This window comes from Chaetodon auriga, chromosome 12 (assembly GCF_051107435.1).
Source record: "Chaetodon auriga isolate fChaAug3 chromosome 12, fChaAug3.hap1, whole genome shotgun sequence".
NCBI lineage: Eukaryota > Metazoa > Chordata > Actinopteri > Chaetodontiformes > Chaetodontidae > Chaetodon > Chaetodon auriga.
The window spans coordinates 13,302,128-13,318,330 of NC_135085.1; the positions used below are offsets into that span (position 1 = coordinate 13,302,128).

General features: G+C 44.6%; 1 protein-coding gene across 2 annotated transcripts in view; it reads right to left on the reverse strand.

Moving 5' to 3' along the window:
- ephb1 (EPH receptor B1) overlaps positions 1 to 16,203 on the reverse strand; it is a 152,463-nt gene that overhangs the window by 51,711 nt on the left and 84,549 nt on the right. For both annotated transcript variants that reach the window (XM_076745811.1, XM_076745810.1), the window contains exons 4-5: positions 8,461 to 8,616; positions 851 to 1,186 (exon numbers count right to left, since the gene is read on the reverse strand). In XM_076745811.1, coding sequence (XP_076601926.1) covers positions 851 to 1,186; positions 8,461 to 8,616 — 492 coding nt within the window. The remainder of the gene's footprint in view (positions 1 to 850; positions 1,187 to 8,460; positions 8,617 to 16,203) is intronic.

Here is a 16,203-nt window from a genome sequence, read left to right on the forward strand (position 1 = left end):
CAACTGTAGCCTGCCATGAACAGAGAAGTACTGACTTGCTGTGCGGCATTGCTATCAAAACACAGCCTCATTAAACAAAGACCAAAGAAAAACAACAAAGAGATGTGTCAGTCTGTGAAGTAACCAGCCTTCAACATCCAGATGTGAACCTCAAAAAAGAGGTCTCATGAATGACTTGTGTTGTTTTTGGAGGGATGATTACCTTTACCAATGGTAAAACGCAGGAATTCCTGGAATGCCCAAAGAGAAATGCACACTGGGGAAACTTCTATCATCGGGTCGGATTTGTAAATAAAGTACAAAGGAAAAGAGGGATGATGTGGTGAACTGCGCTTGTCCTGCCACAAGACGTTAACATGCTGTGTCTTGGGTCTGGGTTTGAACTCCTCCGTCGTGTTTTCAAAAGGGAAAGCTATTACTTTGATTCAGGGAAGGCAGGCTTGGAAAGAGAGCATGTAAACTATGTATAACTTTCACTAAACCAGCTGGCCCGACTCTTCAAGCCTTAAAGTCATTATTCATGCTGGAGCGATGTGAAATCTTAGTAGCCCTGAAGTCAGCTATGCCATGAAGTGAGACTCTGAAATGCACATGGTGCAAAATGATGGTCTTTTGAGGTGAATCGGTTCACATTTGTGCAATGATAGTAGAATTTGCTGTTCCACGAATGAAATAAAACTACTACTGGAGGGAAGAAGCCAGATTACTTACAAAGAGGATACAATTTTAAAAGAATGCATGGAAGATTGCACGATGATCATGATATTGCAGATGGATAAGAATAGTCGCCATCATCATCAGTGCCACCAAAACATCATCATCATCACACCTAGCAGCAGGAGCCACTTACCAGCCTGGTTGGTGGTGATGTCTATGGAGACATGCTGGGCAGGGTACGGGCTCTTATTGCTGACGCCATTCACAGCCTGTATCTCAAAGCTGTAGAGGGTGTGAGCCCATAGGTTGCTGATGAACACCCTGGTCTCGGTCAGGCCCAGCTGTCGGGGGACGAAGTCCACATTGTCGTCGCAGTGGGAGCAGGAGCGCCGGTCGGCCCGGCACTTCTTGCAGACTATGTTGTAGACGACGTCATCGCGGCCGCCTGTCTCCCTGGGAGAATGCCACTCCAGGATCACAGAGGTTTCGTTCACAATGGAGATCACATTTCTCGGGCTGGATGGGACACCTGCAGACACACAGAGAAAATATTTCAGCTAAATGCCATTGTAGCTGAGGTCATTTACACGTACAGCTGGAACCGTTTTATATCAGAAAAGGTTTTATTATAAGGGGAGCTATCGTGATCCTTTAAGCAAAATAATGCACTGCTTGTCAAGAAAATAAGAAAAAGGAAAAACAAAAATCTGCCTGCTGTTAGGTTAATTTCATCAAGTTACAACCCTATAATGAATATAAGTGTTGTTGTCCAAGAGCAACTTGTCTTTTTCTCCTTTTTCTCCATCCTCAGCACAATTGGAATGCTAATTTATTCCATTCACAGCCAGAGAGATCATACAGCGAGACGTTTGTGTCTATCAAACATTGGTTATTTAGCAAAATGCAGTGTTGCATGGAGTATTCTTATCCGAGTGGCTCTGGAGATTCACGCTCCCATTCACTCCCTCATAGCCCGCAGCTGGAGCAGAACCTCAAAGACGATATTCAGAAAGAAATCAAGAAATAATAAAACTATTGTTTTGCTTGACTGGTGGCTTAATACTAGGGTGCAGAAAAGTGACTTGTTCAGCCTCCCGCAATTGGAGCACAATTCTTGAAGAGTTAAAAATCTGTTCAAAAGGCAGCGGAGAATTTTGCTTAGCTGAGGCTTTGTGTCCCTCCGGCTGCTCAGAGGCAGCTCCTTCTTTTCAGATAGCAGACACTGCCGATAAAGCAGAAGCTTTCCAAAGCCCTTAGTCAGTGCTGCTTGGGTTAAGTGAGGCTGCCCCGCAGAGCTGAACTGGTACCAATTCATCCTCCATAAAGCCTGACCTTTATCATTAAAAGAGGAGTTTAACTGACCCACTATTAGATCCATGACTACTGTGAAAGTAAAAATCTACTAAATTCTAGAGACCCTTCGAGGAATTACTCAGCTCTCTAGTATATTGTACTTTCTTTCCTCCTCTCCTCTCTTTTTGCCCATGAGAAAAATATGACAACAAGAGGAATAAGTATAGATTTTTAAGCACACTGAGTTTCCCGTTTCTGTGGGCACAGGGCAAATAGTTACTTCAGTCAACACAGACACAATTAATCATTGTTGCCGCAAAGCTATGTGGGATAGCCCTGGGGAGCTGGGACAAAGCGGCAGAACACACAAGGGTGAGGGAACGGCACTGTTACTGCTGCGACCTGAGCTCAGCGCCTCAACAACAGAGAGGTCAGTGACAGGAAGGGCGTGACCTCCATAGTGTGATTATTATGGTCTGGCTGAGAGGACAGCTAGTGCTTCAGATACACGGTCAGATGGAACATAATTTGGTCCAAGGATGCTACCAGCTGTATTACATGTGGCGGGAAAATACGGCGAGAAAGAGTGTGTGTTGGTTGGAACACGCTATCTGAGGGAATTGGCAGCACTTTGGCTTTTCCCCTTGGGGACTGCACGGTAGGCACTTCATATGTTACTCACACCGCTCGCATCCTCTGTATCATCCATCACATCCATACACTTGCCACCAAACTTGCATTGCTGGGAAAAGCAACGCACGTCTACTCATGTGGAAAATGCATGTGACAAAAACACACACGCATTAACTATCTGTTTCCTTGTATTTGCGTCTGCACCGTTTGTATCAATATATTTGTACGACGGCGGAAGAAATAAACATTTCCTGGTTGAGGTGTGAACGAGGTGTCACGCTCACTCGCTCCAATTACAACCAAGCTCCACATATGCAGGGATGGCACAAGAAATCAAATGTGACTGCCACTTAACCAGTGATTTGCAAGACTATTACTGCAGCCTGTGGCGGTTTTAATTTGCCATAGGATTTAATTTGTTGTGAACGATACTTACAGGCGCTCAGCTGGCGTTCATTTAGCTATGCCAGTCAGATTTGGTTGTGCTCACATACATGTTGCTTTAGGTTAAAGGGGCAAAACATCGTCCACATGCAGCTCATGTGCTCTTTGTGACATGAACTGTATCACAGCACAGTAAGGGCTCTATTTTAATGGTGCAATCAGTGCAGTGCAAAGGATTAGGTCATTTGCACAAGGACACTGAGGGCGAATCATGCACGTGTTGTTTGTTCGGTATGGGCAACTGCACAATAAACAAGAAGGTTTGGTGAGGGGAGATGTAAATAGCACTCATGTAGCTCTGAACCATATCTCCTCAGCCTGTCATATTATGCGTATCACACCCTTTAAACAGCTGTGGTCATGGAGGCCAATGACAATACTGGCAAAGCAAATGCACAGGAGAGTGCAGACCAGCTCTGAGTGGGAAATCAATAGGCTTGTCCAGATTGCACAGAGCAGTAAGGTATGCATACATGGCAAAGTATATAGGGAGCCAGATGATGTGCCTTTTTAAGCTCGTTAAGGTCATAATGATTGTCATCCAAGACAATAAGCGGCACAACAACTATTTTGCGCAATTATGAAAAGCAAACACTTCAGACTGAAAATAAAATGTTATATTGTTTTGCTGACTCCTTTCGGTTTGTTTTGCTTCTGTGATTAATAAGGTTGTACTCAATTAGAGTTGCTTCTGTTGACATGCAGCAACAATGGTATTGCTGCCAAAACTGTGAGTCAAGGAATAGTCTGTGTAAGCTGTTTACATGGTTACAAAAACTGACAATACCCCATAATAATCCTGTTTACACGACTATCTAGAGAGAGTTTGGGATTTCTTTCTAAGAACCTAACATGTCTGAGTCACCCTCTTAATTTGAACCAAAACATGACATTGACAATTCTGCTGTATCACATCATATTGTAATTAGAAATGCATTTACCTGACAATTTGTGTGCGTGTGCGTACGTGTGTGCGTGCGTGTGTGTGCGTGCGTGTGTGTGTGTGTGACTGTGTTTGTAATTTCTGATCAACATGGAACCAAATGATTAACTGTCACTGAGCTGAAAACATACTTGACTTGAGGAGGTTAGGTCTGTTATGTGCTCTTCAGATGCATGTAACACCCATCTTGTTGCACCACACCTCCTACTTTTGAACCTTGCAAGCTGCGTGGGGCATGAAAACACCAAGGAACATTGCATGCTACGGTCTTGGCACCAACAAAAGACCAAAATGCGCTGAAAGTTTGGTTTCGAGAACGTGCATGTCTGAGGAAAAACATCTTTGGGTGCTGGGTAAGGTTGGGAAAGGTATATTTAAAGATTTCAAATAAGCATATGTCCCTACAATAAACTGCAACATACTGTTTTGTAATGTGCTACTGTGCATCTTTAACTCAACTGGACGAGTAAAAATCTCTTTCCTCGTCTCCACATCTTCCACGAACATACATATATGATGAGGTACTCAAAGGGATCATCATCTGACTCACGGCTACTCACAGACTGATAGGTATGCATAGCTGCCCTGTTAGCGAGCGGGCTTTGAGGTGCCACCTGGACTGCAAAACACCGTAGCCCAGTTTTCTCCCTCAGCTGCTAATATACAGAGTGCCCCAAATGCCTAGAATAAACACTTCTGCACATTGTTTACTCATACACCCTTTGAATGGTCTGAGGCTGATGGTTCTCTTCTTTCAAACTGTTTGTTTTTATGATGTGAAACAGGCCTTGAGGGACCAACAGAAGGTCCCTGTGTGGAGATACTGATCACAGCCAGAGGAGCTGGGAGAAAGAAAGAAGGGCTGTGTGGGTTGGTGAGACATGAAATAAAACATGTTATAAGGACTAATACTGTCTGGCTGAGATACTGAGGGAGTCATAGAGAGACTGTGTGTGTTAGTGTGTGTAGTATGTGAGCTTGGAGTGCAGCTTGGGAGATGCAGGTGTGGGTGCAGCCTTTTCTGAGGAGACACAATGTGAATACACAGAAGCTTTTCTTTAACTGACTAAAGGGGAATCTACACACCCACATCACTCTAACTCCTCTTAAATTACCTTGACTGTATCCATAAAGCTGTAACTGGGACAGAGAGACCGCTGTCATTTTTGAACATGTGTGCATGGATGTGCACATCAGTCTGGAGCATTATGTCTGCCTAGCCAGTGTAGGGATTCGAGTAGACCAGACGATTACCTTAACTTGGCTCCATTTACTACTGCATTACTGTGAGAGGAAACTGGCCAGCTGACTGGTGTGTGAAGCACCCTCAACTGACTCCAGAACTGACAACAGACTTGATGTGGGAAAAAAAAAAAAAAACTTTGAGAAAAGAACAGAATATTTATGCACTTTGATGTCTCACTCCTCTTTCTCTTTGAAAACAGAACAAGGAGAGAGGAGAGACGGTGAATAGGAGAGCAAAGAAGGAAAAAAAAAAGTCTAAATGGGATGATGAGGAGAATGGAAAAGCAGATAAGCCTGTCCTTTCAGTCAGGAATTTTGATGGGTTTTGTTTGTGTTACGAGGTCTAGAAAGAGTTTGACAGGGCTCAAGGAGATTTTCAGGGGACAGGCCACAGATATGAGTATTGAGGGTGAGCCACAAGATTCAGGGCCAATGTGGTATGGATCAGGAATGCAGGAAACCGTCAGAACCATCCTATTTTCCATCTCCTACCCTGTATTTACGTTCATTCAATTACATTCCAAACGTTTTCCTCATGAATTGGTTGGTGGCTGGCACTGCTGGTTTCCAAGTCGTAAACATGCATATACAGCATGTTTTTTTACATAACATCTTCTCACTGAGACTCTCTCATATCCCGCGTAACTGCAGGCTTTGTGTAGAACCTCCTCAGACAGCTCTTTTAATCCATCATTTCTTCTGATTTCTGATTAAAACCTCAAATGTACAGATTCAGTTTGTCACATCCCTCCTACTCTGTTAATGGACTTTTTCTATCTATCTTTGTCATTAATCGTGTCTTCCCATCAGTCCCTTCCCTTCTTTACCATTCCTCACACCAGGATGCTCCATCAGTGCATCCTTTCTCCCCTACGGACCAATCAGCACTGGTTTCACCGTCTGACTCTCTTCAGTTACCACTCAGCTTGTCATTCTCCTCCTCTGACTCACAAATTGAGAGAAATCCACTGGCCCCAGCATGCTGGAGCTGGCTGACCTCCCCCCACCACACCGTTCTCACATGTACACATGAATTCTTTTTCGCACATTCACACCCACGGGAAGGTAGTTGTACGTCAGACTGGGGCTTGGAACCCATAGAAGGGGCTAGAAGGGGATGCGGTGCTATGCAAACCACTGTCCCAAAGCGCACTATGCTGGATAGCCAAGCTGAGAGGAGTGGGCTTCACGCTGCGAGACAGAACGCTTGGTGTTCCTCCCCTCAGGCAAGGCTGGAGTCAGCACAAGACAGAAGATTGGGATAAAGGAGGGGCAGGAGGTGGAGGGGTAGTTTGAAGAGCATCCCAGGCCTGGCATATCCCTGAGGGAAAAGAGGGGGGCGTATGCTGTGAAGTCCCCCCTCCCCTGCTGACAGAGCCAGGCGCTGGACAATCCATCAGCAAGCTAATCAGACTGATCTGGAGCACACAGGGACTCGCAGCTCTGACGCCTGTGAGGAGCGCTAAAGCTACAGCTTCTGCTGCTACAGATTGGCCTGATTTAAGCTACTCTAGTCGCACTCTCATCAGGACCCGAAGTATTAAAGAGAATCTTACAAGGATGATCTCACTGGGCCCCCCCGATGAGATCTAGGGCACCCTGAGCATCAAGCTCAGCTGCTACAGTATGGTTCTTCAGAGAGGGATCTGCATGTGTTGTTGCAAAAGAATTCTGTTAATACAAACTGAGGAGGAATTAAAGTCGGTTTAAGATTTTAATGTTAAAAGGGGTGGTTGAAAACAAAATTCCCAATAGGACATTTTAAATGCAAGTGTGGGGAATAAAAGCACTTTTCAAAGAATTGAGATACAGCCTCTTCGTCGTTGTGTAATTCACAAGTGGGTAATCTGATGAACAATTATGTAACTGGGTACCTAAACGCTAGCCTAAATGTTACGATATTGAGAGGACTCAAGCTGTATTGAGCAATTCAGAAAACGGAGTAAGAAGCAGAGAAGCAAATGGACAGAGAAGATAAGACTAGAAAGGAAATGGCGTGATTGAAAAGAGAAAAAAGTAACACAGGCTGCATTCGGAAACTCAACAGCGACTGGAGGGGATCTGTTCGAGAAGCTCCGCTGGGGAGCTGTTGTGGAGATTGCTTTGGGAAAATTCAAGGCCTCAAGGTAGAGGCAGATGCTATACTTGATGGAGCGTTCACTAATTCACCGGAGAGCTATGCGGTGTACCATGGGAGGGTGGAGAAAACTCAAGGTGAAAGTGAGGTGTCATCCGTTGAGAACATCCAAAGCCTAAAGGTGTGGCTGGCGACTCTTGGGAAGCGTTCAAACAGTCACACAGACAGCCTGGCTGCATCAGGTTCCCCTGTAGCTTTAAGGCACTTATTCAGAGTTATAAATAGGAAACATCGCAAAAGAGGCAAATTCAATACACGTTTTAGAGATGAAGGATACCCTATGCAGCTGCTCACTGATTAGGATAGGAATGTGGTCCTGAGCTCATTGCTGAGGCCAATTTAGCCAGGTCTGTGTGAATAAATCAAGGCTAAATGAATACATAACCACACCTATAACGCTTCAACGTCTGATGTTGTGAGGAGAACAAACCATTAACACACTCCCAAGTGGCAGCGAGGGAGAAGAGGTAAACAAACTTTTTGGGGTCTAACAGTTCTCCCCTTCTGCGTAACTGTGTGTCAGCAGGGACGACAGGACAGGCTTAGCATATTGCTTTTACATCGCATTAAGATAACTTTGAAGCTGTGAGAGGCCTTATTGGATCTCCAGCGGATAACGGCAGGACAGTGTCGAAGCTTCGCAGCATCTGCCTGAGTAATTAGGACTTCGGGGGATGATAGCAGACGGAAAGAAAGAACAACAGCACGAAAGAGAGACAGAGAGGGTGAGATAACGGAGGGGAGACTCACTGGCACAATGATGGAGACGTCAATGATAGAAACCCTGCAATGTAATTATTATGACCAGACTGAGAAGACAACTAGGGCTCTAGTTTCTTGCTCATTTAAATGCTACTACATGCACTGGTTTGATAACAGTGAGAAAGAGATAGAGGAGGAAGTGAGATAGAAAAATCAATCTCTACACTGTCACTGAAAATGTAATGGCTTATATGCATGACCAGTGTATTCAATATCAATGTCACATCCACATTTATATTAAATGGACAATGCATACATGGATACGCCTACTACAGGTGCTTGTCCTGTGAGAATGTAAGGGGCGTGACGGTGTTAGGGGATGTCATGTCATGCACGATATACTCACTGGTGCAGGGTTCATCTGGCTGATCAGCATCGCCGCGGTAGTAGCCGTTGCGGCACACACAGATGGTGGCAGCCTCAGCTGTGGAGCGGCTGTTAGGAGGGCACTGTAGACACAGACCTGGACCCTGGGTTGATTTGAAGGTACCCGGTGGGCATGCTGTGAGAACAGAAAAACAATGTCAGACAGTGAATGAAGAAAAAAAAAAAATCCACAAGCCAGGTACCATGCATGAGCCAGACATCTGGGTCTAATATATCAGCTAGAACAGCAGGCAGAGATGTGAACAGGCTGAGACAGACAAGAGACCAAACTGACTACAAATAGTCCCACACATTACCCCAGTAACACCACAAAATTCGATGTGTGGATTAAACGAATTAAATATATAACTTGTCCATTAGTGAGCTTTAGAGGTGATGGTTGGCGGATTTTGTTGCCTTTAGACAGCGCTGTTACAACCAGTTGCTGGCTGTAGCTGTGTATTTAACAGGACATGAGAGTGGTACCAAACTTCTCATTTAAGTCTTGGCAAGAAAACAAATATTTCCCAAAATCAAAGAGTACAAATCATGAAAATTCCACTAATGTGCACAATCAGGAGGGCCAGTCTGTCTGACTCTAGCAAACCCAGATGCGTCCCGTTGACAGTTGGCCATTGGGTGCTGTTGGAAAAAGAGTCTGTGGCAAAGTATTGGTAGTTTTTGCATCCTGGTGGTTGCCATTGGCATTTGTTGGCCCTTATCAGCACATATTCTGCCATTTCAGCATGTTAAATCCAAGGCCAAGGCAGTGAGAGGGAGCTGTCTGACAGCAGAGCAGTGGTTTCACATGGTTCTGTCTTATTCTCACCTCCACTGTTTCTTTTCTCCTTCCACCAGTATAAGACCACAGGCTGACAACTCCAGTGTAAAATCAAGAAATGAAAAGCAAAGAAAAACTTTACTACAGTGCAAAATGTTTTCTGACACCTTTTCAATTCGTATTCTAATCATTCACCACAACTGTTAAACCAGATTGATAGTGGCATGAAAATAGTCGGGTAGTTTATTTTCTTTTCCACAATGTTTTTTAGATTAAAATATAGCCTGCTGACTGTATTCCTTCTCTCTCAGACACAGGACAGATGTGCCTGTCAGTAGTTAGCTGATGATCGGCTGTAGAATTTGCAGTATGTCTCAGTACAAATGTTTCAAATTTAACAGGAGACGTGCAACGTGAGGCAACATCATTGGTAGTCTGTGGAGGTTGGCTTGATGTGTTTGAGCCCTAAATTCTAAAGGCCGCGGTGGAGGACAAAGATTATTGTGGCTGATATCACTGCCCCTAAGTCCAGGCAATAACCTAATCCATTTACCCTCATATCCCAAAAGAATACAAAGCTGAGGAGTTTCTGCACTGTGGAAGGATTTACTCACGATAATAACCATGATAAATGTCTAATATTTTAGCGGCTTACTGATGGGGGAGGAAGCCGTGGTGCCGCTACACTCCAGAATGGGGTGGGGAGGGGGGTTATAAATTTAATGGGACAAGCATCTTACAGTTTCTCCAGCTGCGTCTATTTGCCTGAGTTAAAGGTTGTAAAGGCCCGACTGTGGCTGAAAAATGTGATCTAGTTATATTCCTTTTCTCACAGAAATTGTGACAGCCATATTTGGCAGTATTTAAAAAGGGAGAACAAAGCGTGTGCAGCCGAGACATATCAAGAACAAAAGGTTTCATTCGAGGGCTGCAGACTACGGTGAGCCATTGGTTAAGTGTTTCAGATACTAAAAGCAAAAGAAACCAGTTAAATCAGTATCAAATTTGCTTACCACGTAATGTGTGTACTATATCTAAAAGCCCTCTGTTCCAGTATTTATGAAGAGCTTGGTAAATGGAGAGTTATTTAAAGCAATAATGACCAAGGAGTTGGTTCCATTCCGCCTCACTGCCGGGTCAAACCGTGGAGAACGTAGCACACCAGCTATGTGAGAAAAACCTTTAGACCTTCGTGTCATCCGGCTTTTAAGATTTAACTAAAAAAAATTTATGCTTCATTAAAAGAGGACTCCACTGCAAGGCTGCCGTTGGAAGCCAGAGTCTATTTTATTTCACTGTAAAAAAAAAAAGGGGGGGCAGGTTCCTCTTTTTATGACTCTTCCATTCATACCACTCAGCCTGGCTCTCTGATGGGCTGTTAACGAAGGACAGAGAGATAAAGAAAGAAAGCAGGGGAAGGAGAAAGAGGAGGCATCATGCACACACACAACTCATGCTGTTGCCCCCAGCAGAGGCTGCTCTACCATCTCCTTCGGTGGGGCTGACAGACACACTAGAGGCTAACTGACTGACCTCATGTCTAGTCACACAACACTGTCCACACACAGCCAGACCATCACACAAACACACATACATGAACAGACCACAACAACCACAAACAGCTTATCCGACAACCCTAGGAGCTGTAAGGCAGATCACAGATGCCGTGCACAAGGATTTCCCTGTGAGTAAAACACATTGCTATGCTGTGGATGCCCTGGAGCTGTCTGGAAACTAAAGATGCATGTATGGAGCAATATAAAAGAGGTTTCTACGGGGTTTGTAAGACACTACTAAAGGTAAAAATGTTCCTATACGGGGGTGTAAGCCACTGTTTTAGTGTGCAGGAGCTGAAGTCTGCGACCTCTCTTGACTTGTTATACACAGATTTCATGTGTGAGAAGATCAACCTCCTTCTACTGTGAGAATATGCCGGCCCTTAAAAAAACCCCGGCCATATGGGGAAGCAAAAACCAGCTGCAGAGCCATTTTATAACACAATAACTTCCAGAGATATCAGAGATTACAAGGCGATAAAGCACAGATCAAAAATTCATTTTCAGCAGGAGAGGGGCAGAGAACTTATGTGTCATCATCTTTGCTGTATAAAATTCATACATCAGGATGCACCGAGAGCCACATGCATGCACATGGCCATCACACACACACACACAAAGACACACATACACACAGACACACACAAATCTACTGCCCCGACTCCTATGAAAAGGGATCACAATAAGTTGTTCAGTGTATGCTTAATGGGGTGTGAGCAGAATACGTGCAATGGGTTCTGCCCTCGGGTTGTGTGTTTACAGACAGACAGTAGCTAACGTGGACACTCATAAATGGGCAAAAGTGAAGAGAAAAGCAGGGGAGGCTGTGCTGAATCAGCCGTCTGAGATAGCAGTGCTGCAAAAGTGCCTCAAGGCAAACTTGCGAGCAAGAAAATGCATATACACACACTCTCCTCGACTCATGTATACACTCACTCAAATAAACACACACCCTGAAAAACACTCCCACACTGGCACCAATGCTATCCTCACCTCCAGAATACATTTACTGAACTGATTTACACAGTGACACGTGTAGAGCCGCTGCTAACCCCATTAAATGAAATGGTGCACCCGCATTTTCCGCCACTTGACTAGCATATGCTCTAACCTGAGATGATTTAATGTCCCTCCTTGGACAACTGAAGATGCTGCGATCAGCATTACAGGAGGGGAGATGAGTGACAGCCAGGCAAAAACAAACAGACAGTGATGCACACACACATGCAAACACTTTCCACCCAGCACAGGGTGTATGTCCGTCTAGATCATAACTCCTACCTTGGAGCCGAGGCTCTCTCTCTAATTGACACATAATATGTGAATGAATCCTTGCATTGAACTCATTAATTAGCGGCTCACTGATCTACCTCACAGAGCGGGAGGCAGGGAGGAAGAAACAGATATGGGCAGAGGCAGAGAGAGAGAATGAGAAAGTGATGTGAGCAATGTTAGCAAACCCTCAGAGGTCTCGTTCTAAGGGCGGGCAGCGGTGGGCTGCATAGTGTTATGCTTCATGAGTTTGGAGCTGAGCCCAAAGTCTTTTCCCCTGATTTGTGAATATTTAGATTGGAGGAGGCCTGGAGTTCCTGTCCTGCAGAAAAAATGCACATAGACCCATCACTCATCAAATGTGTTGGTTTTCAGGGACAGGAGGGGATAGAACATTAGATCAACAAGCAATTAGTCTCCCCAGTGGGAAAATAACCCACAACTGAACTGAGTGCATGCAAAAAACAAAACATTCCTTCCTTTCAAGTGGTCTCTATAGGATTCTCTCGCTGCATTGTTCTCTCCTCCTCTACTTCTCGCTTCTTCTCTGCCCTCACTTTTTTTTTTTTTTTGGTCTGTCCCACCGGTAATGAATTGCTCTGTCTCTTCTACCACCTTTCCTCCCCTTGCTGCTTTCTTGCTTTGATTGACAGGTTTGAATCCTCGTTAAGGTTGGCTGTCTTTCTTTCTCTCTCTAGCTCACTCTGCGGCGAGTTGACAGAGGTATGGCAGCTGCTGATCACTTGCTCGCTACTCATCACAGTCTAACTGTGACGACCTCATGTCACGGCAAGCCTGACCGGGAGAGATGAGAAGATGATCTCCTCACTGTCAGTCATTTTCCCAGCAGGTACTGTTCCTCTTTAGATTGCTGCCATTCACAACAATCTCAATCTGAATGTAGCTCATAAACAAGCACGTTGATCACACGTGTCCAAATCCCAGATTCATCTGGGGAAAACTTTGATTGTGCTTCCACACAACAGTGATGTATTGATTGGCCAGGACAAATGCTACATGAGAAGATTAGCGATATGAACTATGGGCAGGCTTTAACAGTCACTGATGGGCAGAGCCAGAAGTCAGTGCTCAGAGGTTACCACGACTAGGCAATGGGTTAGCTGAGCATATAATATAGTGCACACCACAGGCAATATATCATACATGAAGGCACACTGGTACTGTGTCACATAAGGTGCATGTGCTCAGAATGTGCAGTTGCAGAATGTATATAGCCCATCAAAATCCAGGGTAATTGGGAATTTATAGAGGCGGTGGAATAAGAATTACTTTAGCTTGTCACCCAAGCATTAGCAGGTGTGTGTGAGATAAAATGGAAATGTACAGTTAGGAGTAATAAAAAGTCAGTGCAAAGGATTATGACCAAGATGGGTTGTTTTGGAAATGGCTTTCCTACTCAAACCCAATCAAAGGTACAGGGCACAAAGTCCTCCCCTGGCTTTTCCTCTGGCATCACTCTGAAGTATGTATGAAGGTTTTAAACCACCAGAAATGGCTTGGCAGCAAATTGTGGGAAAGGCAGTCAAATGTATGCAGCTCTTGATGTGGAAAGGTGCTCAAGCTTGTGTGATAAATCTGAGATTTAAAGGAAAGAGCTCCATTCTGTAATATGAGATACTTATCGCTTAAAATTTCTCCAGCACTCCAATGTTGACGTTTAGCACCAAAGTTAAGCACATTAAAGTTATGACTCATGTCAAGACATTTTCTTTTCTAAAATAGCTATTTGCCTGATGAAATCCACATAGATTTTTCCCAAAGTGCACACAGTTTTACTAATTTCAGCTTTGAAGCACCAACTCTGCTTGTCTGAGGTTTTAAAAGATTTTGTAGAGTGGGTGCGTGACTCACAGAAGGGCACAGAGTTGTGAGTTAGCATCAGTGACCCTTCAGCACAACTCTTGGCTCAACGAGACACCCTTAACCCTGGCCCTCATCCATCACATGGAATGGATCACAGTCTTAACAGGCTTTGGAGTCATGCATACACCCCCACTCACAAACACTCATACAGACAGGCTTATGATCGGGTCAAGACCCCAGTTGACCCCTATTTCACTACTTTGTTGCTCAGTCATTCAGAAAGACAGATCTCTACCACTCAAACCACAGGAAGCTGCGTACATGCCAAGTGCATGCCTGTATAGATTTGCCTATGCGATAAATCACAGAGTATCAATCGAGTGGTGAAATGAACATGTTTGTTAGACAGAGGGGACACAAAACGTGGCAGGACAGCCAACATCTTCAAACAAAAAGGCAATCAGCGCTGCACCCGATTGGTATTCAGCCTCACTCTTCTGTCATTGTTCATTTTCCACCAACAATCCACGTAATGAGCTGCTTTTCCAACCCAGGTGTTCCATTTCTCCACAAGGTCATTGAAAAACACAATACAATTATTTGAGACAGAGGCATGGCTGGAAACAAAGGCTTGTCAGAGTCATCAGGAAATGCCCGCAGGATATTAAAAGTCAGGGTAAACTGCCTTTTAGGGTTATGATTTATTCATTCATAGAAACTGATTCAAGAACAATTTTGCATATTTCTCATAAACTGCCAACACATGTCAACCGGGACTCATGAAACCCATTTCAGCCCAAGATCTGCTACTACAATGTATATAACTTCTCACAAGTGCGGCCATTTCTTTCTTTTACTTCAAGGCATGCATGGTTCACATGGGTGATGTCACTTGGCACGTCTGGTCAGCGTAAGCCTCCGCTACTCCCTGTCATCACCCTCTAATCTCACAGAGAAAGAGAGAATGCGAGTAAGAATAAAAGAGGGCCGGAGAGGTTTTCTCAGGAATAAAGCGCCGGTTGAAAGAGTGCAGTGCTTGAAGCATACCTCGTCTGCTTTTGTTAAGAGCTGCGGTGCTGAAGAGTTCCTCCCACAGAACACTCCCCCTGATCATTAATCATCTGTCCATTCTGGCCCTGTCAGAGCCTCTCTTTCCATCTAAAACGCACACCTTCACCCACACCCACACCCCAACCTGCTCGCGCACACACAAACTCCCCCACACACACACATAAATTCACACACATACAACTCCTCTAAACTTTCTGCTGTCTTGGTCTAGCTGCCTCTTCACCGAACACCTCTCATCTTGACATACCTGTCCTCTCAACTAGCCAATACAGCAATGTCTGACGCTGCACAAACCCCACTGAACAATACTTAAACCCCCTTGAGAAAGCTCAGATATCCTCCAATTAGGGTACCTTTGAAACTCCACACAGTGCTATATTGCAGCGTAGTCTCCTATCTGAAAAGAGAAGTGTAACAGACCACATAAGGAGCTGAAAAAAGAGAAGTAACAAACAAATGTGCATCATAGGAAAAAAAAACGCTTCCTCTGATCAGTTTTTGACACCCATTAATGCCCTCATATTCGGTAAATAATAGCGGCTCAGCACCATACTCCTCTGTGTGAGCATGTTTGTAGAATGAAAATGATGTCTGACTGGACTCAATAGAGGGCAGTGCAGCAGTGAAACAGCTAGAAGATGAGAGAGAGTCCAGCTAAAGAAAATAAACAGGCTTGTGTGTGATATCTCTAAAATAATCTGTTTGCTTCACATAAGGATGTGAAATCCAACAGTCTGCCTGCTAATGCTAATGAACAGAGCAGGTGTCTGCTAGACAATGAATGTAGGAAGACACATTCTGTTAAAATTAAGGTGTGTGTGTGTGTGTGTGTGTGTGTGTGTGTGTGTGTGTGCGTATGCGTCAGCCTTAACAAACCAGCGCACAATTTAGCAGACAGCCCACGCCCCTGGGCAGGCTGTTACCATGGTAACCTCACAGCCAGTATTTTTTTGGCCCACACTTTCCCTTTGAACAGCCGGCCAATGACAGACCAGCCGACTGGGAAATCTGGCTTACTGAAAGTGCATGCACGAGTTGTGTGTCTGCATGTGCATTCATATCTGTGTGTGTGTGTGTGTGTCTGTGTGTGTGTGTGCGTGTGCGTGCGTGCATTATAGGGGTATGATACAGATCAAGAAAGATATATAATCTCTTAGCTCCACACAGACTCGTCATCACCGAGTGTTGCGTTGGCAGTTGGCCGCTCTGTATCGCGCAT